General features: G+C 39.6%; 1 protein-coding gene across 1 annotated transcript in view; it reads right to left on the bottom strand.

Annotated features, from left to right (window-relative positions):
* Positions 1-3,904: 3,904 nt before the first annotated feature.
* Positions 3,905-24,580, bottom strand: part of LOC131240383 (structural maintenance of chromosomes protein 1) — a 73,480-nt gene continuing 52,804 nt past the window's right edge. The window contains exons 13-18 of the mRNA XM_058238569.1: positions 18,602-18,771; positions 8,196-8,305; positions 7,599-7,978; positions 5,346-5,597; positions 4,246-4,473; positions 3,905-4,148 (exon numbers count right to left, since the gene is read on the bottom strand). Coding sequence (XP_058094552.1) covers positions 4,100-4,148; positions 4,246-4,473; positions 5,346-5,597; positions 7,599-7,978; positions 8,196-8,305; positions 18,602-18,771 — 1,189 coding nt within the window. The 3' untranslated portion in view covers positions 3,905-4,099. The remainder of the gene's footprint in view (positions 4,149-4,245; positions 4,474-5,345; positions 5,598-7,598; positions 7,979-8,195; positions 8,306-18,601; positions 18,772-24,580) is intronic.

Below are 24,580 nucleotides of genomic sequence, written 5' to 3' on the forward strand. Positions count from 1 at the left end.
AAGGAAGAGGAAAAGAGAATGAGAGTAGGGTCTAACCCATCTATCCGCAACGAGAAAAAAGAGGTAAAGGAGAGGGAACCCATTAGCCTTAAGTCAGCGCAGCCAAGCTTAAACACTAGCCACCTAAGCCATTCAGAATACCAATCCAATCTACTTCAACCAGCCATTGCGACAACCCATTCATCTACTTGCCCAACTCTAGTCAACTTCATTCATATTTGCATCAGCATTGTGCATCATTATCTCCGCTCTCAACCACCCTACTCATCTAGCCACTTCGAGTGTATGATCTACCGCTTGCCGAAATATTAGATCATGCCCATCAAAAACTCGAATTGAGTGTATTTCAACCACTTATCTAAGTAGATGAGTCTGGGTAGAAAAGTCTTTCCTACTTCATTACTCGAAGCAAGCATTAGATCTCCACATCGCATCCCACACACAATATTATATTATCTGCGTGCAAGAATTAATCCAATCCCCTGTATTTTGTCATGTCGTGTGAAATACAGACCATATGTTCATATGGACAAAGAGAGTACGTAACACTTTTCCTCTTTATCACCGCAATTCCTTACTCAGAATCTCAGGTCGCACAAATCAAGAGTCATTTTAAGGTAGGAAATCATCCAATTCTCTAGTTTAAGGTTTCTACGGGATCTAACCAACTATGAAAATCTAAAACTGTCTAGTGGCAACTCAAAGTCAAATATACAACATTCTAAGTCTGAATGATACAAGAAAGCCTAAAAAGGCCCCCGTCGGAACAATCCACCTATAATCCAGCATTCACAATATTGTGCATTTGACAATATTGAAGTATTGTTATTCAATAGTCTGGGATACATCGCTGCTACACAATCACTTAGGCGCATTTGAATCTTACTTAAGCTATTTGTGCCTCGAGTAGCTTATCATGATTTCTACTTATTCAGCACATAAGTATGTTTAATAAAATATACTTATCAACTGAAATGTAGAAAGTACATTTGGTTTTTAACATCACATAAGTTCTTATACTTTAATTTTGTTTGGTTCATCTTTAACATGAAGCCCGCCTTCGACGTGGGCTATCCAACATGAGGGGCTACCTTGGATGTTGCATGTCAATCATGTCGAACATTGGATGTGCATCATCCATCATGTAGGACATTGGATGTGGATCATCCATCTTGTGGGGAGCACCTTTAATGCCGGCCATCCATCATGTGGTGCTCAACTTCAAAGTGGGCCGTCCATTATCAAGGGCCCGTCTTTTTTGTGGGTCATTCGTCATTACAAGTCAACCTTCGATGTGAACTCTCCCCATGTTGGGCCCACCTTCAATATCTACTACTCATCATGTGGAGCCAGTCTTTAATGTGGACCATCCATCATGTGGGCTCTACCTTTGATGTGGGTCATCCACCAAGCGGGGCCCTACCTTCGATGTGGGTTATCCATCATGTAGGGCTCGCCTTAGATGTGGGCCCTACCTTCTATGTAGATCGTCCATCATGCATGACCTGCCTTGATGTGGGCCATTCATCATTAGGGGCCAACCTTTGATGTGGATCGTCCATTACAGGGGCCGCCAACATTCAAGGCGAGCCCCACATCATGGATGACCCACATTGAAAGTGGGACCTACATGATGGACAGTCCACATCAAAGGTGAGCTCCACAAGATGGGTGGTGGATATTGAAGGTGGGTCCGACTTGAATGTGGGCCATTCATCATCAAGGGCTGACCTTTAATGTGGACCCTCCATTACATAGGGCCACACTAATATGGACCATCCATCACGTGTGGCCCACATTTGATGTGGACCGTCCATTGCATGGGCCCCACCTTCGATGGAGACAATCCATCATGTAATCCATCATGTACGGCCTCGATATGTACCATCCATCACATGGAGAGATGAGATGGAGAGGGAGTAGGGAAAAAAGGAAAACATTTGGAGATAATAGCTTTCATCGAATAAGATGCTTTTACAACAGTATGAAGCCAACTTGTGTGTGTGTGCATCGCACTTATTGAATAGAATCCAAACGGGCCCTTGAAACCTGTACGCATGGCATCCATTTATTCCGTTTCAACCCACTAGATTTTGGATCGCACTGTTAGCTTAAGCTTGTAATCCCAAAATAGATTGGTTGAGCAAACCTAACTTGGATTTGGTAACGCTTCCCGTAACATAGGACCATTGGATAGTTTCATCCTTAACTCTTTAATAAAGTCCACCGATTCTTAATACGTCCACACAGGGGGGACTGATAATTTGAACAGTTTAGTTTGAATTACTTGTATATATAAGTTCTAATTAATTTTAAAAACTTGCTTATCCATCACCCTCTGCCAGGGTATCAGATTTTATCTCCAATTTTTGTCTCGGGTATAGTCTTTTGTACAACTTTATTTGTTCAGCCCACTTGGTTTGTCTGCCTAATCCTACTCGTACAAAAGGTGTCGCTGCACCAAGAAATTAAGGCACCCCAAAAAAAAAAAAGGCTGACTCATCCATCACATGGCCCACCACATGAATTCACAAGTTTTTTGAGTGGATGTTCATTGTTTTCAACTCTGTGGTTCATCAAATCATTTGATGATCTGGATCTTTTGCTTAAAATATGTACGTTGCTGTGGCCTCTGAAACATTCTATCTGAGAGGTTTCTTTATTTATTTTTCTTCTTTTCTCTTACTTTACCCATTCAAGTGGAGTTCCATCTCACCTGGAAGGGAAAAGACAAATATAACCTTGATCCAAAACTTGTATGCCCAGACTTGAGGTTTCAATAGTGCCACATTATCAAACCAACAGCATGTAGTAAATAAAAGACTCCTAAACAAATACATACACAAGACTGTCTTATATACGAAATGCACGAACCGCAATGGTGAAACACATAAGACTATGCAAACTCTAATTTACTTAACTAGTCTAACATCCTCTTTTAAATTGAACTTTCCAATCAACTTGTTCTAAATAACTTACAACTTGAGTACCATCATGAACATGTCCAACATTACAAGCTTCTTGAACGTATCAGCAACTTGTTCTGAACTTCTGCAAAAGACAACATCATTGGCTTCTTACTCCACTAAATCATGTAAGAAATGGTACCGTGTGCCGATGAGCTTGCTTTACCCATGTAGAATTAGATTTTTGCATGACAGTATGGTGTAATTATTGTTATAAAAGATCAGGGGAGTACTAATCAAGTGCACAAAAGCATGCAAAAGAAATGGGTGGATAAAAGAAATGGATTAATGGTCACTTCTAGCACATTTCCAGCCCACCAGATCAGAACAACTGCTTGATCTGATCCAGCCTGTCTAATCAGGATGGGCCAACCTGATGACCAATTTGGACCTTCCACATGCATGCCATGGCGTGCGAGATCTCAAAGCATTCATCAGATAGGCCACGTTATTAACAATCCCTAGATCATAAACATGGAAGAGTGTCCACTCATCAGGTAGCATCAGATAAATACCTGATTGTTGGTCTCTCGTTTTTAACTGTCCATTTTCTCGTACAAACATGTGACCTGCCTGATGAGTAAAAGACTTTTGGGCTAAGGGCGCAGTCACAGTGAGCCCTGCCTGATGAACAGCTAGGATATCACGTGAAAACTTGGATGCAAATGCACAGGCCATGCATCACATAACACCTCATTAAAACCATGCATAGTGTACAAATACATGGGACATACATCTACATGCTAACTAAAAGATGTTCATTCTCAGCAGCAAACCCCTTTGGCCCTTGTGACGGAAAAAATAAAAGGTCAGACAACCCTGCAACCATACTCGTGGCAGGCGTCACAGACAGATCAGTACAATCCAGCTCACCCACTACTTTGCTCTGATATAAATATAATTCAAAAGAAACAACATGCAAACTAACAGGTTGTCAGTTCATGGAGAATGACTGATATAAATTTGTAATCTGCAATTTGCATTTGTCTACAACTTTGAACCTAATACCGTTCACAGAATCACATTTACAGTAACAGTTACAGTAACAGTTACTTGAAGATACAAAGCTGCCAGCATCTTCCATTCATATAATATATAGTTGCAGCCTACAATCATACCGAGCACTAGAAGCATCATGATTCGCGATACTTGGTTAGATCGAACGTCAGAGTTCTTGAGCAGCTGCAAACAGTACAGACATTTGGTATCAAGACATGATGATATGAGGAGAGAGAGAGAGAGAGAGAGAGAGAGAGAGAGATCCAGGCATCAACTTCACCTTCTTTCAGAGTCCCTGTAAACTCCAACCAATGCCTCAGCTTTGTCGTAGAAGCTGTCCTTGAGTGAGATCACAATGCTCTGAAAACCATTCCCTCCATCAGAATCTTGATTAGCCCTAGCCCCATCACACGATTTCGACCGAATGAAACCAGCAACCTTGGCAACGTTCAAATTATCCAATGCAGCATCGACTTCGTCCAGTATAAAGAATGGAGATGGCCGATAACTGAACCACAGTTCATGAATGAAATGGGACGAACCTTTAGTCCTTTCTGTTATTTTATGAATAGCCAGCATTTTTTAAGAAACGTCATCAAAGGTAAACTAAGGGCCCGTTTGGATGCACCCTTCAAAGGGATTTTTGGGGCCAAGTTTTGATTCAAACATTGGTTGTTTTTGCGTGTTTGGATGCACTTTGCAAATGCCCGTTTCCCTCCCACTCAATAAAATAGGCGCTACATTGTCAACTCGGCAAAAACCCAAGTTAACCAAAAAAAAAAAAAAAAAGCCTGAAACCTCCCTCTTTCAGAGAAATCTTTTGAGAAAGTGCATCCCAAGAGCCCATTTGAACACCCTTGGAAGGGGCGTTTGGGGTCTAAACACCGTCTCAAGCTAAACCGCAGTTGGCGTAGTGCACTTGGATGCACTTTGCAAACCCACATCGGATCCCCCCACTTTACAAAATACGTGCTAAAAAGCTCATTCGATCGGTTTTCAGCGAGTCTAACAAAGAAGCAGGCTTCAAAACCCCTTTCACAGAAACCCCTTTTGAGGAAGTGTATCCAAACCAGCCCTAAAATTATAGCTAATTGAAGCATCAAATTAACTGAAAGCATCAGGATTTTTTCATGATAAAGTCAAAGCAAGCGGATATGTTCTTTCATAGACTCCATAAAAGGGATAACTAAAGACTCAGGACAGCTGATCAGACATGCACAGGCAAAAGTTCTTTGAAATAGCAGCACGATGTCCGTTTCAGCAGTCAGACGTAAGCACACCGTAGAAATTGCAATTGCAACTCAAGGGACTATATAAACAGATATGATGTTGTAGGCTGCATGTACATGGGGAACATGGTATTTCCTCATAATTGCATACCTGTGGATGGAGAAGAGTAAAGCAAGTGCAGCAACCGTCTTTTCCCCACCAGATAACTGCTCCATGTCACGAAACCGCTTCGTTGGAGGCATGGCCGTGTATTTAATGCCATGCAAGAAAGGATCATCCTCATTTTCTAGGTTCAAGTATGCCGTTCCACCGAGTGGATGTGTGTTGCTCTTTGTAAGTTGCTTGTAAATTTTGTCTATGTTATTAGAAATATGGTCGAAAGCTTCCGTGAACAGCTGATATCTGCATCAATCGAAGTACGTTACTAAACACATAATAATGTTCGAGACTGGCCAATTTTGCAGTCCCCAGTAAAAGCAACCAATACTCTGTGAGATGCTTAAAAAAGATGGCATTGTGGCAGGCAGATTTGAGGCAGAAAGGGAAACAACAGTACGTCTGAAAAAAACGTATGCATTTCCCAGAGACTGCAGGACTACTGCAGATGATACATTCATCTGCAGTAGTCCTCCCTCCCTCCCTCTAAGGGTCGTAACAACCATGATGGGGCTGATATGGATCATTTTTTTTCCATAATGGCCATCAAGACCCCGTAATGTGTAACGGTTGGCACCATTACCATCACGTAACGGCCATTACAGCACACCATGAATGAAATCACAGAACAAGACTCATGTGGCCGACCACAATTCGTTGGGATCGTGTTTATGGCATCGGTAGTATCAGCCGATATATTACCCAATACTTTTGGCATCGATGGTGGTCAGAAATTGTTCAGAAGTGTTACAACTTCCAGGTATCGATTGATATCTCGTGAAATATCGTAATGTATCATCGAAATATCAATACATTGTGATATTCTCTTTGTATTACAGTTATATTCTTCATGTATCAACAATACCATCAATATGTACCATCGATACATTCCAGCCAACACCCCCCTATTGAAAAACCGAAAAACAAAATCCCAAACGGCCCTCTAAATCCACATTCTCTCAAATCTTTTGCTTATAATCCCTTCTTAACAAGAAATAGACCAACCCTTTTTTTATTGTTTTAAGGGAAAAGGCGGTTTTGGTGAAGAAATCGAGTGGACCGGATTTACAGATGCTGAGATTTTTTCGATTTTAATCCTTTTTTTTTACCATGTGTGTAAATCACTTGGAATCACCACAATAACAAAGGAAATTCATGATTTTGCATGCTCAATGATGGATTTCAACCTCGGATTTGCGAATTTGAGGGAAATGGAAGAAATTGAGGAATATTCCAAAATTTCCATTATTTCACTTATTTAACTTGCAATTAGTGTAGAAAAATCACATTAAAGTGGCTGGAGGCTGATCTACATGCTGACAAAAGTTTTTGAAATTTTTGAAAACAAATTATTCTAATTAAAATATTTTTTCAAAAATTCCAGATTGATCAGTGGTTATTTAGCCTTAAAATTCATGGATTTATGTGTTGGATGCTCAAAACATCAATTACACTCAAATTTGGGGAAATTGGGTGAAATTCAAAATTTATCCCATTTGACACATTTAATTTGCATTAAAGTCTAGAAAAATCACATTAGAGTGCTTGTAGACTGATCTACACATTGACAAAAGTTTTTGAAAATTTTAAATGTATTGTTTGTGTTTCCATACATGTCTTCTTAGATTTATAAATGATATGAACTGATTTTTAATATAGTTGCATCACTTTTGTCATACAGTACATAGTTTATGACCCTATACAAAGGAAAACTTATTATGTGCAATTGTTTTTAATGATCTTTTGATTTCTAAGTATGAAATGATGCCTTTTTTTTACATCCCCTTAAGTTCCGTTGAAATATTCAACCAATTTCCCAATGTTTCCCAAAAACAGCGACACATTATGTGATACATCCAATATTTCCCATGAGATGCCCAATATGTTTCCAAATCCTAAGGGTGTGATGCATCCATTGATACCAATACTGAAAACATTGGTTGGGATAAGGCTTAGAAGATGATAATGATATAAGAAAAGAGATATAAATAGGTACATAAAACAAAAACTTTAATAATAATAAAAACCCATCTGTCATGATAAGGGTTTTTTGACAAATCAATGAGTCTCCGACAAGCATGCGCAACATGCAACATAAGGGATTTTTCTTACAATTGACAGTTTCCCTTTGAAAGAACAGTACCGCAGCTTTTTCGAAATGGAGTGTCACTAAAGAGATTCTAATAACAGTGAATTCATTTGACATTGGTAATAAAGTGCTATAATGTTAGAACTGAGAAGCATCACCTCCTTTGCTTGACCGAGTTGAATTTATCAGTTATCTCCTTCTCTTCTCTCCTGGCTGCTTCGAATTCTTCAGTCACTTGCCTTTCCTTCTCTTGCAGAGCCTCGTATTGGTCTAGAGCCTTCAAATTGGGAGCTGTCCTTTCAATCTCAGAGACCAAGGAATCCATCTTCTGTTTGAATTCTGCCTCAAGCTTATCCCGGTCAGAAGGTCTCATGTCCTGTAAATGTGCTCTGCTTAGCTGATCATAGTCAAATGTTGGTGTTGGCGCAGATGATCCAGTTTCCATTGTGTCTGAAATAGTGGGAAGTTTTATCTGCTCTAACTCACACTTCTCTAGTATTTCCTGCTTGCGTGATTTCAGCTGTTCGATCTGTGTTTCCTGTAACACCAAAATAAATTATTGGGTCAATAAAAATCACAGCAACTTGTTTCTTAGATTGTAACTATTTCAACAAACTGCAGATGAACAGTTTGAAAACACTGCACATAAATCCAAGTTCTCTAACAGCAATACTATATACAAAACAACTTTACAATAATGAACAAAGGTCATGGAGTTCTTGTTGTAAAAGAAGATCAGCTTCTTGATATCTGACCTTCGAATTTATCTGGCGCTTCAGTTTCCCAATGTTTCCAGTAATACCAGTAACCTTCTTCTTTATTCCCTGAATTTCCTTTTCACATTCATCTGACTTCGACTTCCACTCTATACAGAAATAATGAGTAAGAAATTAGTAAGTTGGTGAGAGGAAAAATGTTACCACAAGATATTGTACAAAGGAGATTACAGAAATAAGATTTGACCATCCAAACTGGCACCTAATCAACCCTAGACCTGGGTGTATGTACAACAGCACAAACACGACCACGTGTCAGGTGTAACTATGGCTTTATCAGACCTAACCTTCGATGCAAAACAAATGGAAAGCAGATGGAGAAGGAAAGAGAATCAATCATCCATATTCCTTCCATGAACGTATCATATGTAAATCCAAAAACAAACAACTTTTTTCTTAAGTAACGAACAACGATTTGAATAATAAAGAAGAAATGACTAATCTTCCCTTGGCATGGGAATGCATTGGTTGTGCAATCATGGTCTTCCCTTTTGCAAGCCACTTGTTCCGTGAACCTGTTTCTATCTTTCATAACATGCTTCTTTTTAATGAGTGATATCTACAATGTATAAAATCCAACACCATATCCCATCCTATAACTTCCCAACTTCAGCAGGCAAACTACTCAAACAAGCACAAATATAGTGAATAGATCCCCAAATATAAGATATATGAAATGTTCAGTTATTTGGATAACTCTGGTCAACTTCTTTCTCCAGGATGATGACCAGACAGCCAATATTCGTATGCTTTGCAAGTTAAATGACGAAATATTGGAGAATGAGATAACAAGAAGAACTAAACGCCCATGCTTCACTTCCACTTTAGCCCACATCTATGCATCTTACGATTATGTTTAAGTAGTTAAAATCATACAAAATATTATCAGCAATCAATCATTAGTGGTTATTAGCTAATCGCATAAGGCAGAGACGAAAACAGACTGTTTTCTATATTTTAAGATGACAAGTTCATGCTTTTTCCACAATCTGATCCTCACATGAGGCCCATCTCCCAATCAGTTTCGTTTTAGTCGGGTGCACAATGATCAAGTTCTGATCCAAGCCCAAATCTTAGACCTAAAGTTGCATAACTCGATATTTTATTGATATAAGGTTTATCTATAATATATATATATATATATATATATATATATATATATATATATATATATATATATATATATATATAAGGGACAGAGCGAGCCAAGCAATCAAATACGCAAGCCAACTCTGGTTTCATCCCAAACCTCCCACGCCCCCTATCTATAATTAAGGGCTCAAGATGAGCAGGGTTTCTTGTTTCTTTTAGCTAATTGCATTAGGCAGGGACGAAAACAGGCCGTTTTCTATATTTTAAGATGCCAAGTTCATGCTTTTTCCACAATCTGATCCTCGCACATGGCCCATCTCCCAATCAGTTTTGTTTTAGTCAGGTGCACAATGATCAAGTTCTGATCCAAGCCCAAATCTGAGACCTAAAGTTGCATAACTCAGTATTTTATTGATATAAGGTTTATCTATAAGATATATAGTGCGATTAGCGTTTGGCCAATTATACCCCTGCAATTAGTTTTCCTGGGGCGGAGATCTTTGACTATTAGAAGCACATGGAAGACATTTTAGATGACGTTCGGGTATTTAGGGAACTGGTAAATGTGTCTGCTCTCAGATGTATAGTTCACATTTCAATATTTTACCTGCAAAATGTGAGTAGCCGAGTAGTTAGAACTGCAGAACATTGCAAGGGTTTTTACCAAAAGAAAGGGCATTTTTTTGTAATTTAACAATTCTCTTTTTTTTTTTTAAAGCAGAGTGAGCCAATTTTCTCTCCCCCTGATCCCAACTTTCGCTCTCATCTCTCTCTTTGTTCCTCTCTCCGCAAGCATTGCGCGTGCCATGCCCCCTCAATAACATAACTTGATATTTTATCCATGAAAGATGCTCTAGTTCCCTTAGAGAACTAGAAGTTATAGTGCTGTTAGATGTTTTGGAACGCTTAAGCAGTCCAATCAATTGACCTAGACTGTCCATTGGATCCAGCATACATTTCATGGGCTTCCATGCAAATATCGCACCAATCTGAAAATCTAACCATGAGATCAATGGCCTCTAATATGGACGGTGGAGATCATTTGAACAAAAATAAGTCTAATCAACAATTCGATCCATCTATTTGATGGTTCCCATCATGATTGTATATGATTCTAAAGAATTCACTTTCGCTAGGCAATCCTTACGATCTCATCCATTAGTTGGAAAAAAGAATGGCTACAAACAGTGTTTTTAGTATCAGTATTGACAGATGTATCGGACTCAAGTATCACATGGGAAATATCAGATGTATCGCATAATGTACTGTTGTTTTTTGAAAACATTTTTCAATGAAACTTCAGGGGGATGTTAAAAGACATCATTACAAAGTTAGAAACTAAAACATCACAATAAAAATAAATAAAAATAAAAATAAAAAAACACCAGAGAGAGAGAGCACATAATAATAGGTTTCCTTTGTATGGGGTCCTAATCTATGCATTGTTTGATTGAACTGATGCAAGCATATTCAAAGTTTATTCATATAATTTATAAATGTAAGAAGATATGTATGGAAACACAAGCAATACATTCAAAAGCATAAAAACGAAGTGGAAAACTATAAATATACCTGTGAATAATGTAACTGTGGCTCAAGCCCACAGAGAGTTGTGTGGTGGCTTAAAATCATGATCTCCAAATCAATGGGGTTGAGCATAAAATTGTTGCTCCACAAACCAACAATACTATGCCCAGGTCATAGTAGAATGAAACTAGTGAAAATACTCTAACATAATGCTAGTACTCACCCCCTCCGATTTGAGAAAATTTGGAAAATTTTCAACTTTTCCTCAATTTTCACCAAATTGGCCTATCTTTCCCCCGTTTCCCAAAATTAGCATGTATGTTATGATGATTTCATCAAATACTCTTGAATACTCTAAAATAGGGGACAACTGACTGTAGATCAAAGCAGAATTTTGGGGAAAATATTAACATTTTTAATTAATTTTTAGTTAAAATAATATTTTTTACAAAAATCCCCAAATTACCAAGAATCACTAGTTCAAGTTACATGTTTGATTCAGTGTTTCGACACAAAGATTGCAACCAATTTGCAAGAAACTAGAAAATTTCAATTTTTTCCAATTTTCCACAACTCAACCATATCTCCCAAATCTCGAAAGTGAAGCTCCAAATCCATGATTTTTCATGCAAAACATGAAGAATCATGGATTTGTAACCATTTAACTATGAATTAACATGATTTACAATATTTTAAAAAAAAAATGATTCGAAAATTGAAATGCTCACTGGATCAAACAGGTGAGATATATTGGCACTACATGCGCGTTTCGTATCACATATGTGGGATACAAGATATATTGTGCGATATATTGGTTGATATCGTCGATACTGAAAACATCAACTAGACCAACCACCACACAAAAAGCTCAGGGCTCCCACTCCCTTAACAACGAGAAAACCTTCCTAACAATTTCAACTAAGGAAGAGCTGCAATTTCTAAAGCAATAATTGTTCCTCTCTCCCCAGAAAGACCAGAGACCCACAAGCAGAGCGAGCCACCACGTTGACCTACCATTAGACCGAGGGCCTCCTTCATGCCACGCAAGGAAAAGACCCTCCAGTAACTAAGGCATAAGTCCCACAGGATCTTGAAGATAGAAAGGATGCCATCCCACACCCCCCAGGGGAAAGGGCAATGAATGAATAAATGCTCCACCAATTCCGCATCTTTCTTGTAAAGGAAATAGAGATTCGGTAGCCCCATCGCTCTCTTACACAAATTGTCGATGGTTAACACCCTATCGTGGCCGACCAACCACACAAATGCGACCACCTTGGGGGGAGCTCCATAACGCCAAACGTACCCCAAGTGGCATCTACTATGATCCAAACTAGAATGAGACATCGCACCTAAAAAATAAGCAAACAAAGAAACCCCTAAATCGGTCTCTTATCCATGTCAGTGAGTCTTTCACCCCGAGGAGGGTTGGAACCACCCAGACAAGAGAGAAGCCACGTCATTTTGTCCACTTTGACATCTGACAAATTGCACCTACAAGGGGCGAGCCACATCCCATTTGAAAAGCATCAGGCCACTGAGATATCCACAACTAGACACAACCTTGGAATGCTAGGAAACTTTGACCGAAGAGAAACTTCCCCAATCCAAACTCATCACAAAATCTTTGTAACACCCCGAACTTTTCAATACCCAAGTATTGAAAGTTCTCGAGTGTTACCGTGAAATTTAATGTAATATGTACATGTGTACGATACCAATCTAACTATCCTAACCTTACATCTATTCCCTGACACGAATTTAACCATTATGAATGATCTTCATTCATAGATCAAGTCATCTGACCGTTGAATTTAAAACAAGACCAACCATCAAGTGATTCGACATATGTACCTTCCCTTAAATGAATTGGAGAATAACTCCTTACACAATGATTCAGATGTAAGTTTGTTTGTAAGAAATGTTTAAAAAGGTGCATACAAACATGTAGAACCATTAGATTTCACAAAACTCTTAGATCAGCAATAATTACGAAAATGTCATTCACCTAGGTCTTGAATTCTAGATCGCAAGGTTCTCGCGATCCGTGTGATGAGAAACCTTATACCATGCCTAATTATCAAAAATAAACCATACATGACAAATTTCGGCCATTGGATCAGCAAGATCAATAGATAAAATAAATATCCACTCGAGTATGACCCATCTAAGCTTTGGATCTGCCCCATCTTTGGCCGGATGTCCTAATTGGACCCATGAAACTTGATGAATGGGGCAGATCCGTCAAAATCATCACAGCAGACCCCACCCTGCGTAGCGCAAGTACAGAGCAGGTGTTGACCCGCGCTGCACCGAACCAAGAAACTCGGTCAAGCGGGTTTGAGCCGACCTTCTTTCAAACTCCTCTCCCGCTAACAACAATTTGAACGGACAGTGTTCGATTGCAACTCCAGTGGCCCACCATGATCGTCCGTCTTCAGGATCAAAACCATCAAGCTCGTCAGCCACCGAAAACCGACCACCCTCTAATTTTCCCACCAGCCTTGGGATCAAACAAAACTACCTCCACCATCCAAACTGGGACCCACCGTCAAGACAATGAAACGGCCAGGACCGCTCATCAGACACAGTCCCCACCCCAACAAATAAATGAACGGTGTGGATCATCAAAAAGACCACCACAAGTGGGTGTCACGGACTCCAGCAAGAACCAAACCAAGTCCCTTCCGAGCTCCATTCGCTTTCTTTCCGCAAAGAGCGGAGATTTTCCTCTCGCATAGGAAAACCAGGAACGTTTTCCGGCTCAAATCTAAGCTATCTGAATCAAGGAGAGGGGAGTTCCGATCAAACCCACGTCGTCCAAAAGAAAGAAGGACGAACAGAAGTTTGTGGAATCCTACGAATCCACACGCGATCAGATTCGCTGCGCTGTGAAGCAACGCCGAAAATCCCGGGACTTTCATAACCGCAAGGAATACACCACAAGGTTTCCGATCCAAGAAGGATCCGAGCCGTCCATTCCCCGCTAAATGGAGATCTGATCCCCCTCAAGTTGTCCAAAAGAGGAAGAAAAACAGAGAATGCGGCAACTGCCAATCTCTCACGCAAGCTAGCCACATGAAGCGAAAACAAGTTTGCAAGTACCACAGCCATAACGATCAGATCACCGATCTTAGGGCCCAGGGGGCGTCGGACGACCACTCCAGGCAGTTCGGAAAGATTGGTGCGAAAAAGGTTCGGTGGGAGATGAATCTGTCATCCACGTAGAATTTGTCTTTCCGACCGAATGAAGGACGTGGATGCATGCCGTAATGGGTTAAAGGAAGATCAAGGCCGACCATCTGTCAATCTTTCTATCTGGAGACCTCTTCCAACGGTCCAGATAAATACAGATCACAAAACCTAAGGCACGCGCACACCGGCAATGTGACCTCTGTGCGAAAGCAGGGTTGCGTAGGAGGAAAACTCCCTCTATTAAAACTCTCCTTTCCGCAGGCTAAGGGCTTATAAAAGGCCGGTATAGTGGGAGGAGAGGCACCGTTCAACCCCTGTGCCAAAAGAGAAAGAAAGAAGGAAAGAAAGAAAAAAACAAAAAACAAAAAAAAAAAAAAAAAAAGGAAGAAAGGAAGAAAGGAATGAAGAAAGAAGAAAGAAAGAAGACTCCTACCTGCAGACACAAGGGAGGAGACGATCAGAGACAAGCACCGCACTCGCCTAATCCCTGAATCACGCCCAAGCCAAGGTAGGCCATCACCCGCTCTTTTCTAGAAGTCCTCTTTCTTCTCTATCTGACGGCATGATTTCAACCAACCGAAACCGAGTCAAAATGAGTCGACTCAACCCGAAAATTCGAGTGTAGACTCGAGTCGAGTCAAGGTAAGGTTAAACTTCTTAAACTCACACTGGTGAGACACATCCTAAACCAAGAAAAATTATAATATCTAGTCATAAACATATAAAGAGGATTATATAAAGATCTAACCGTTCATATTGTAAAAACAGTAGGTCAAAACTTATACCCCCGACACCAATTCACACTCGAAGAAACATCTAAGGTGAGGGTTTTATCCTTTAAGCTTACTTTGATTTAAGTTGATATGAATTATCTTGCCTTTTACCTGTTCTCATGATTCTCTCTGCAATTGTTTAATTTATCATCTACAATTATTTACCCTTTGAGATTATGATATGATGTTAATTACGAGTGATCTTTATTAATTTATGTGGGGCGATGGATACAAGCCTTGCCCTTGCCTTTACCAACTTTGTTGAGTTGGCCCTTGCTACTCTCCTCTTTATTGAGTTGGCCTTTGTCACTCTTCTCTTTATTGAGTTGGCCATTGCTACTCTCCTCTTTGTTGAGTTGATCATTGTCACTCTTCTCTTTATTTGTTTAGCCTTGTGCTATCTATCTTTAAGGCTTGGGCATGTGTCTTGGTATTCCAAAACCCCCATGATTCAGTCTACATTCTCTATCAATGCAAGTGATATATTAAAGGTATCACAACTAGTGATTCAAATATATATCGTGGACGTAATGCGTTACGGGTAGCGGCCCTCTTGGTTGGCAGGTAATTTTATGGGTTGGTTGGCGTGGTGCACAATTGATGTGGGTAAATTACCATGCGTGTTACATCGCCTCTCGGGATTGAATGTCGCAAATAGTCGCTCCATGAACACATCGTGTTACGTAAATCCCCCAACCGCATTATTGTGTTGCCTTGAGATGTTCGCATAAATCCACGTTAGCGTTGGACACACCAGCGAATATCCGTAGTTATGGGATGCAGGTCGAGTTGGGTTTTCTATGAATTATATTCCACATTATGATCATCACTAAGTATGATGAGCCGCACGCACTTTGCTAGACATGCATCCCATGTAGGTTGTTTGTGCATACTGATACTTCTCGTAGTAGTGGAGTACATGACGTATCAGAACCCTTCCATTACTTTTATTAACCTCTTGAATTATTGTTAATTTTAAAAGATGCCATCACTATGAGTAGGGGGTTGACCCTCTCCAACCATATAGATGATGCAAGTGACGTACAAGTTAAGGATCCAGAAGATCAATCCCCAATAGAAGATTTTGCTAAATAAGAATAGAAAAGCAGTTTACGATTTATTTTATTTACACTTCGCTACGCAACTCAGATATTGTAATAAGCTCCCATTGAGAGAACATTTGACAATTTATTTAATTATGGGATGATCAATGCAGTTAATTTTATTCTTGTGAATGATTACCATATGAATGTAACTGGATGCGACCTAAATAAGAGAAATCTCGAGGCGAGACCTTGAGACATCCACTTCTTACATTATTAACTCATGATTTCCTCGGACTCGAGTATAAACTCTGGCCGTGAAAATTCGGGATGTTACAATCTTATTCTTTCCCAATCTCCGGCGGAGAATCCAATCCCCTTTCAATCGACTTCCAACAAGAGGAAGCTCTACAAAGGGAAGAATGCCTAGTCCACCACCCCATCCTAAAGACTCCATACTTCCCAACTATAACAAACCTCCATCAATACCCTTCCACACCAAACCTCCACACCCACTTCCCCAACAAAGTGGAATTAAAGTCCAACCTCCTAATATCCAGACCACCTTCCTCGATTGGCTTGCAGACCTCCCCCAAATCTAATAGCTGAAACTTCCCTTTAGACGCCCCACCTTACCAAAGAAAGTCCCCACACAACCTACCGATTTGAAGAATGACCGAGTTAGGACAAAGCAAAACAAGGACATAAAAGTAAAGGAGAAGGTTCGAGAGAACTCACTTGATTAGCATAATCTTGCCACCCAACGAGACGAATCTGCCTTTTTGAAGCAAAAAGTTCCTATTCCTATCCATTCTTTCTAAGACTACATCATAGAGGTGCTTAGCAAGCTTCCCAATGTGAATGGGGAGACTCAGATAAGGAGAAAAGGATCCTACTCTACAACAGAATATCTCAGCCATTAGGGTGACTTCCTCTACTACCATATGAATCCTAATAATTTCACACTTGAACAAATTAACCTTTAAACCCGAGACAACCTCAAAACATCTAATGATCTTCCCCAAATTGTCCACCATCAAATCATTCGCTTCGCAGGAAATAAGCGTCATCTGCAAATTGGAGATGAGAGAGGATGGACAGCATTATTGATCTTGAAAGCCCCAAACAGGCCCATCGACTACTCCCTACCAAGCATTCTGCCAAGGGCTTCCGAAACTACCACAAACAAGAAGGGGGGTAAAGGATCTCCTTATTGGAGGCCCCTGAAAACTTTAAAGAACCCTAAGAGAGACCCATTTACGAGAACAGAAAACTTAATAGACCCACTACTACATCCACAACCTCCATTTCACCTAACAACGTATCCTACTCGGCATGTAGTCCAGGAAATTCCAATCAACTTTGTCATATGCCTTTTCTAAATCCAGCTTAGAGATCAACCCTTTACTTCCAGCCCAATAACACGCATCAATACACTCATTGCGATTAATGCACTATCGAGGATCTGCTTTTCAACAATGAACGCAAACCAAGATAGGAAGAGAGGATTCATCCACCCAAGCGAGAACTGAAGACTCTCTCACAAGGGAAATACAGAGAGAACAAGAAATGGGTGAATCAGATAAGATCTGGGATCCACAAGCAAAAACTGAAGACTCTCTCAAGGGAGATGCAAAACGAACAAGTTAATTAAAAAAATTAAAAATCCAAAAACCACCTTCAATCTATAGATCAGTGTCCAACATATCGAATGTGATTTTTCCATACTTTAATTGCAATTATAATGGGTGAAATGAGGAAACTTTCAGATTTTCCCCAAATTCGCAAATTGAATGTTGAAATCTGTGATTGAGCATGCAAAACATGCAAAATCATGGATTCCCATCCTAGTTATAGTGATTTACAGAAAAAAAATAAATAAATAAATAAAATCTCACCAATTGAAAATCAGGCCCACTCACTGTCTGATTTTGATTTCCACATGAACATCACTTTGTTTCTCCAAAAAAATGGAAGAGGGTTGATCAAAATCAGGTCAGGAATAGATTGCAAGCAACAGATTTGGGAAAAAAAATGATTTTCTGGGGTTTTTTGAGATTTTTTCCAAAAAAACAGGGGAAGTCTCGTGGCTGGAATGGTATGATATCATCGCATGCATGGTCGATACTGAGATGCTTTTAACTGCAATATCATCAAAATATCACATTGTATCGATATCTGTCTGATGCAATGCGATATTTCACAATATCTCATACAATAGTCCAATAACTTTCGAGCTATGTCATATCAGGTCCACATGATACCAATACCACCATCCAACATATCGGCCGATAGTGCCAAACTGCAAACACTAGCTACAAAATACAAGACCAAATCAATGATGGATTTGATCATCCCATCAGTCTTATTTTTTTCATGGTAGCCCTTGAAATGTGTTCTAGACTTAACCACTAGTACAGATCGATCTATTGGACTGTCCAACTTACCTGAGACAGCTAGGAGCACTATTAAATTATAATGCTCTGGGAGCATTGGAGCATTTGTCTTCATTAATATATTATTTCAATATTTTATTAATATAAATTGATATTTTATTAGAAAAGAAAACCAAATAAAACATAAAGATGTTGAAGACCACCAATTCGACACCTGTATGGTTGTACCTAAAACAAACAGTGGAGAAAAAAATCCACGAAGATTACTTACCAAAGCCTAATATGCACACTGATTGTTGTTCATATTCAACATCAATAATTTGCAATGCAATAGAAAACACGGAGGTTAGGAATGTTACCATCAACTTCTGCCTTCAATTCATCCATCTGATTTGCAGCTTTTTCTGTTGCTTCTTTGGCTTCAGCATCCTTCTTCTGCACTTGCTTTAACTCTTCATCTAGAGAACTGAGAGATGAAACCAGCTTTGTGATCGGTAAGTTCCTGTCCCGCTTTTGCTCGTATTCCAGCCTGTCAAAAGAGTGGTTTCTTGTCATGTAATTATAGGTTACTATATTCATTCACCTGAGGATGGGGGTAAAAACCAGATGGTCCCCTCATCAGGTGGAACAAACTGTTGAAATCAATGTACAGAAGATGGTCTAGCTATATGTACAGGTTTGTCCCACCTAATGAATGGACCAACCTGATTCTCCCAATGGGTCATCTTCTAGTGTGGTCCATCTTTTGCACAATGCGAATGTCCTACACGCATGACCTGTCAGGAAAGACAGGGCTGTACGTGAAAGTACGTATATTGTGCATTCATACACACATGCACACATTTGTATATATCAACGCATATGTATATATCAATAATATTATGTGTACGTGTATTGATGCAGGCCCATGGCCCACTTAGGCCATCTAGATCCACTGTAGGGCCCAACAAGACGTAGGCCCATAGGCCACCGTGGGCCCCAACATGTGCTAATTTTTGGAGTGTTTATTTACAAATTTGGGGCCTAAATCAAGGATTGTGTAACTAACTATTTTTTATGTGATTAATGTGATTGAAGATAAGGGGTATATGATTGATGTGATTGAAGATAAGGGGGATATGATTGAAGATAAGGGGGGTATGATTGATGTGATTGAAGATATGCGGTTGATTTAGAAATGTAATTAGGATTAATTTTTCATGTTTGTTTTTACTATTATTAGGCTTTTACCATATTAGGTAGATTAGATTGGTTTGAAATAAATTATGATTGATTTGAAATCAATCTCTTAGTTGGCATTCATTAAAGATTCATCCATAAAAGGGGAGGTGAGGTAAGAGTTGGTAATTCCAAAAAAAAATCTAGGTGTGAGTTTTTCTCAACCATTGTAAGAAGAAGTTGGATATCAATTAAGTTATTTCTCCCTCATAGTTTGGTCCAGCATGTTGAGAGTAGCCTCAGTTAGTTGGGTGATGCCTATTGTGGTTCCTAATTTGTTTCTTTCGTGGCACTCAAAAGATGGAGGTTGCTTGAGCAAAAAGAAGTGGAAAGTTGTGCTTCTAGCTTCATTTTAAGCTATCTGGTTAGAGCGAAATAATCGATGCTTTTGTAATTCTAAGGAAACATGAGGAAGAGTTGCTGATAGGGTAGTTGGTTTTGTAAGTGGGTTCCCTAATGTTTGGGATGTCTATTTCTTTTTAGTTGGGGCAGTCCTGTATGGTTCTGGATTCTTGGTTTGTTTTTTCCTCTTCGTTCCGATGTTTTTGTTCTTTCTTTTTTTTTTTTTTTTCTTTTGGTTGTTACCCCCAATAAATTATTATCTTTCAAAAAAAAAAAAAATCCCTCCCTCTCTACTCAAATATTCTTGTGAGTCTAATTCATGTCTACCTCTTTACGATTCAGTGGCAATATCATATTGATTCAATAATAACCACTCTCGAACCATCACACGGATTCTGACCTTCCCCTGCACCATTTTGGCATCAGAACAGGCGGTCGTTGAGGGACTACCAACTCTAAATCATCTCCTAATGGCTTCGAAGGAGGTGGACATAAAAAGGAGTTTGTACAAGTAAACCAATTGATCCGCACAATCATAGAGTGAGTAGATCAACTCACGCATACGGTAGGCAATCTCACTAATCAAGTGAGAGAGCTCCGGCGTGGAGGGAATCTAGATATCAAAGTTGGAGCAAGTGGATACACAAGAAGAGATCCCACAAAGGTTCTAACCAACAACAGGCAACCCTTGTTTGTGAAGAAACCAATGATTGAATCCTTTGATTCTTGGAACGTGACGAAGAGCTCAAAATTAAGGTAGAAATTCTAGAATTCTATGGCCGGTCGCATGTTGACGACTTCATCAATTAGCTAAGATAAGTGGAAACGGTGTTCGAGTACAACGAAATCACAGATAATCAGAAGGTGAAGTTGGTGACGATGAAGTCCACGCATTAGCATGGTGGGACAATCTCCATGCCAAACGAATCCGTCGAGGTAAGGAGAACATAAATTTGTGGGAAAAAATGAAAAATGTTAGAAAGGAAGTTCCAACCCGAAACTTATTCTCATGATCTATATCAAAGATTTCACAATCTAAGTGAGTATGAATACCAAAAGATTTCAAGATATCTTAATGAATACACCGAGGAGTTTCATGCTTTGGCATCATGGGCAAGGTTTCTCAAGTATGAAGACCATAAGATTTCAAGATATCTTAATGAATGGCCTAAACCAAGATATCATAAATGAATTGGCTTTCAAAGATGTATTTAAAATATTCGATGCATATACACTTTGCATTAAAAGCCAAGGAGAATTAATTGAGGAATTGGGAGACAATTTGGCGCCCCACGAGAGTCGTCATTGACCATGGGGTAGCATGCTAACTTCCCATGTAAGGCAACCACATAGCCTCTCATAGACTGAGGGATAACAGGCCAACGTCTAACAATGAAGCCAAGCCCCAACCCAAGGGGAGGTGGTTACGGACGAGGGGCTAGTGCAACCTAAAATGGGACAAAACAACGCTCCTTTCGTATGCTTTTAGTGTGGGCAACTGAAACATTGTTCTTTTCAATGTCATGAACATCAATCCATAATTAAAGCAATTTTAACTTAGGAAGGAGAATATGTTGCACACACTCCCGACGGCACGCAAACGAAAGTTGATGTGGTCACGGAATATGAAGAACATACATACGAGGATAAGGTACATGTAGGGAGAGATATAGAAAATGCGTCTGGTGATAGGAGAGAATCATCGATTATCCAACGGACTATGCTATTATCACCTTAGGTGGTTAATGGGAGGCGATGGTTGCGACACTATTTTTTGCACTTCGTTTACTTTTGGTGAAAAAATATATACAATTTTGGCAAATGGGGGGAGCAATAAAAACATTGTCTCACAAGAAATGGTGGATAAATTAAAATTCAACGAGCATACGCGTTGCCATATCAAATTCGTCAGTTCAAGAAATGGAGAGAAGTCTTTGTTAACTCCATGTGCTTAGTTTCCTTCAATGTTTTAAATAGCTACGTTATGTAGCATAGCTTAGCCTTAACGCTACATAACTCATGAAAATGCTTAAATCTCGTGTAGCCTATGCTACATGATTAACTTCCATACGCTACATGCTCCATAGACTGCTACGCGCTACGTAGAGGTATTACATTTTCCCATTTTTAATAAAAATTAATTGAACTTTTCAATGCATTTAGCAAAATGATATAAGTAACAATATTAAATCAGTTTTGTTGCTCTTTTTTAACCTTATACTAAATCATTGCCTTTTCTATTACTTTAGGTTGCGTTTGGTTGCACCAAGTATCATGAAATTTTGTTAAATTTCATTATTAATCAGTATAATTTGGTGCAAAATATCATGAAATTGATGCAACCAAGCGCAACCTTAATTAAAAATCTATCAATATTAGCTTACGCCTCACGCTTCAGAGGGATGAACGCTACGCTATGCACTATTTAAAACACTGGTTTCCTTATATATTGTATCTAAGAACAATGATGAGGTGCGGTGTGATATGGTCCCCATGGATGCATGCCACATTTTGTTAGGGAGACCATGGTTGTGGAACCGAGATATGGTGCATTTAAGTCAGGCCAACACCTATTCTTTTGTCAAGAATAGTGTTAATATCACATTGCACTAGGGGTGCACATCGAACCGGTAGAACCGTGGAACCGGACCAGAACCGACCAAACGGTCCGGTTTGGTCCAGTTCTAAAGTGCACCAGTTCCAGTTCCGGTTCTGGTTCCGATTCCAAAAATTAAAGAACCGTTTAGTTCGGTTCGGTTCCGGTTCGGGGGTATGTAGAACCAAACCGAACCGTGGATCCGAACCATGAATCCGAACTATGGAACCGAACTTGGAACCGAACTATGGAACCGAACTTGGAACCGAACCGTGCAACCAAACTTGGAACCATGAGTTTACAATATATTTTAGTTGTATATTTGACTCATGATTTATGGTTTACAATGCACCCTTTGATTGTTTTCATAAATGTATTTTTTCACGCCATATACAATATCTAAACCATTCATCAAATGGATCACAACATGAATGGACATTGGCTAAATTATAAAATAGAACATGCAACTGGGCTAGTTTATAAAAAGCCCAGAACCGTGGAACCGATCCGGAACCGAACCGGGTTTCACGGTCTGGTTCCAGTTCGGTTCTAGGGTGCTAACGGTCCGGTTCGGTTCCGAAAATCCTAGAACCGTAAGGAACGGTTCGGTTCCGGTTTCACCCCAGAATCGGAGCGAACCGAACCATGTGCACCCCTACATTGCACCCAATGAAACATTGTCCAACACCCAAATCTAATAAAGAGGGAGGTCAAAAATCATTCAATTTGCAGAAGTCTGAAGAAGAAAGCAAGGAGATTAGCATCATTTATGTCTTGGTTGCTAAAAAAGACACGAAGCAATCAGATGTTTCACCTCCTATACAAGAACTCCTTCATGAATATAAAGATTGTGTGCCCAAAGAACTCCCAATCGAACTTCCTCTTATGAGGAACATTCAGCACCACATTGATTTAGTGTTAGGTTCAAGTTTACAAAATCTTGCACATTGCCCAATGAGTCTAGCTAAACACAGCGAGCTCCACTGACAGGTTGTTGAATTGCTACAGAAGGGTTTAATTTAGGAAAGCATGTCACCATGTGTTATTCCTTCATTATTAACCATGCATCTTAGAGGATGTGCAAGGACGATCGTGCAATCAACCAGCCAGATTACTATCAAGTACCGGTTTCCTATTCTTCACTTGAATTATATGTTGGACATGTTGCTTGGAGCAAAGGTCTTTTCAAAGATCAACGTAAGGAGTAGATATCATCAGATAAGTATTCGGCCCATGGATGAGTGGAAGACAACATTTAAAACTCAAGACGGGTTGTACAAGTGGCTCATCATGCCATCCAGCCTATCAAACGCACTGAGCAATATCATAAGATTGATGACAGGGATACTCCCACCCCTTTACAAGAAAGTTCTCAGTCGTCTATTTTGATGATATTCTTATCTTTAGCCCTCATTCATCTATTCACCTTGATCATTTATGGGAAATATTTGATGTACTACAAAGGAAGTCACTACTTGTGAACTTGAAAAGGTGCTCCTTCCTTGTTGATAGTGTTGTATTTTTGAGATATTTTGTGCCTACAAAAGGGATCAAGGTTGACCAAGAGAAAATCAAGGCCATTGAGGAGTGACCCACCCCACGAACCCTTTCGGAGGTCATTCTTTCCCTGGCTTGGTACCATTTTACTAGAAATTTCTCCTGAATTTCAGCACCATCATCACACCTGTCACTGATTGCATGCGGGAAGGCAACTTCAAATGAACTAAAGCGGCAGAACGAAGCTTCGGTGCCATAAAAAAGAAGATGGCAAAGGCTCTAATTCTTGCACTTCTAGACTTTAATAAACTCTTTTAAGTGAAAAGTGATGCTTCAAATGTCGAGGTTGGTGCAGTGTTGAGTCAGGAAGGAAAGTCAATCCCTTTCTTTAACAAGAAGCTTAATGATGTACGGAAAAACTACTCTACGTCCAATCTCGAGTTTTATGCAATGGTCCAAGCACAACGACATTGGAAACATTACATGGTCACTCGAGAGTTCATTCAATGCTCAGAGCACGAGGCATTGAGATGTCTTAACTCCCAAAAGAAGTTGAGTGCTCGTCATGCAAAGTGAATGGCTTTCCTACAGGAATATACTTTCGTTTTGTGTCCCAAAGCTGAAAGTCAAAACAAAGCGGCAGATGCTTCGAGTATGATGGTGGTTCTACTAGGAATTCTCACCA

Source organism: Magnolia sinica, chromosome 3 (genome assembly GCF_029962835.1).
Source record: "Magnolia sinica isolate HGM2019 chromosome 3, MsV1, whole genome shotgun sequence".
Taxonomy (NCBI): Eukaryota; Viridiplantae; Streptophyta; class Magnoliopsida; order Magnoliales; family Magnoliaceae; genus Magnolia; species Magnolia sinica.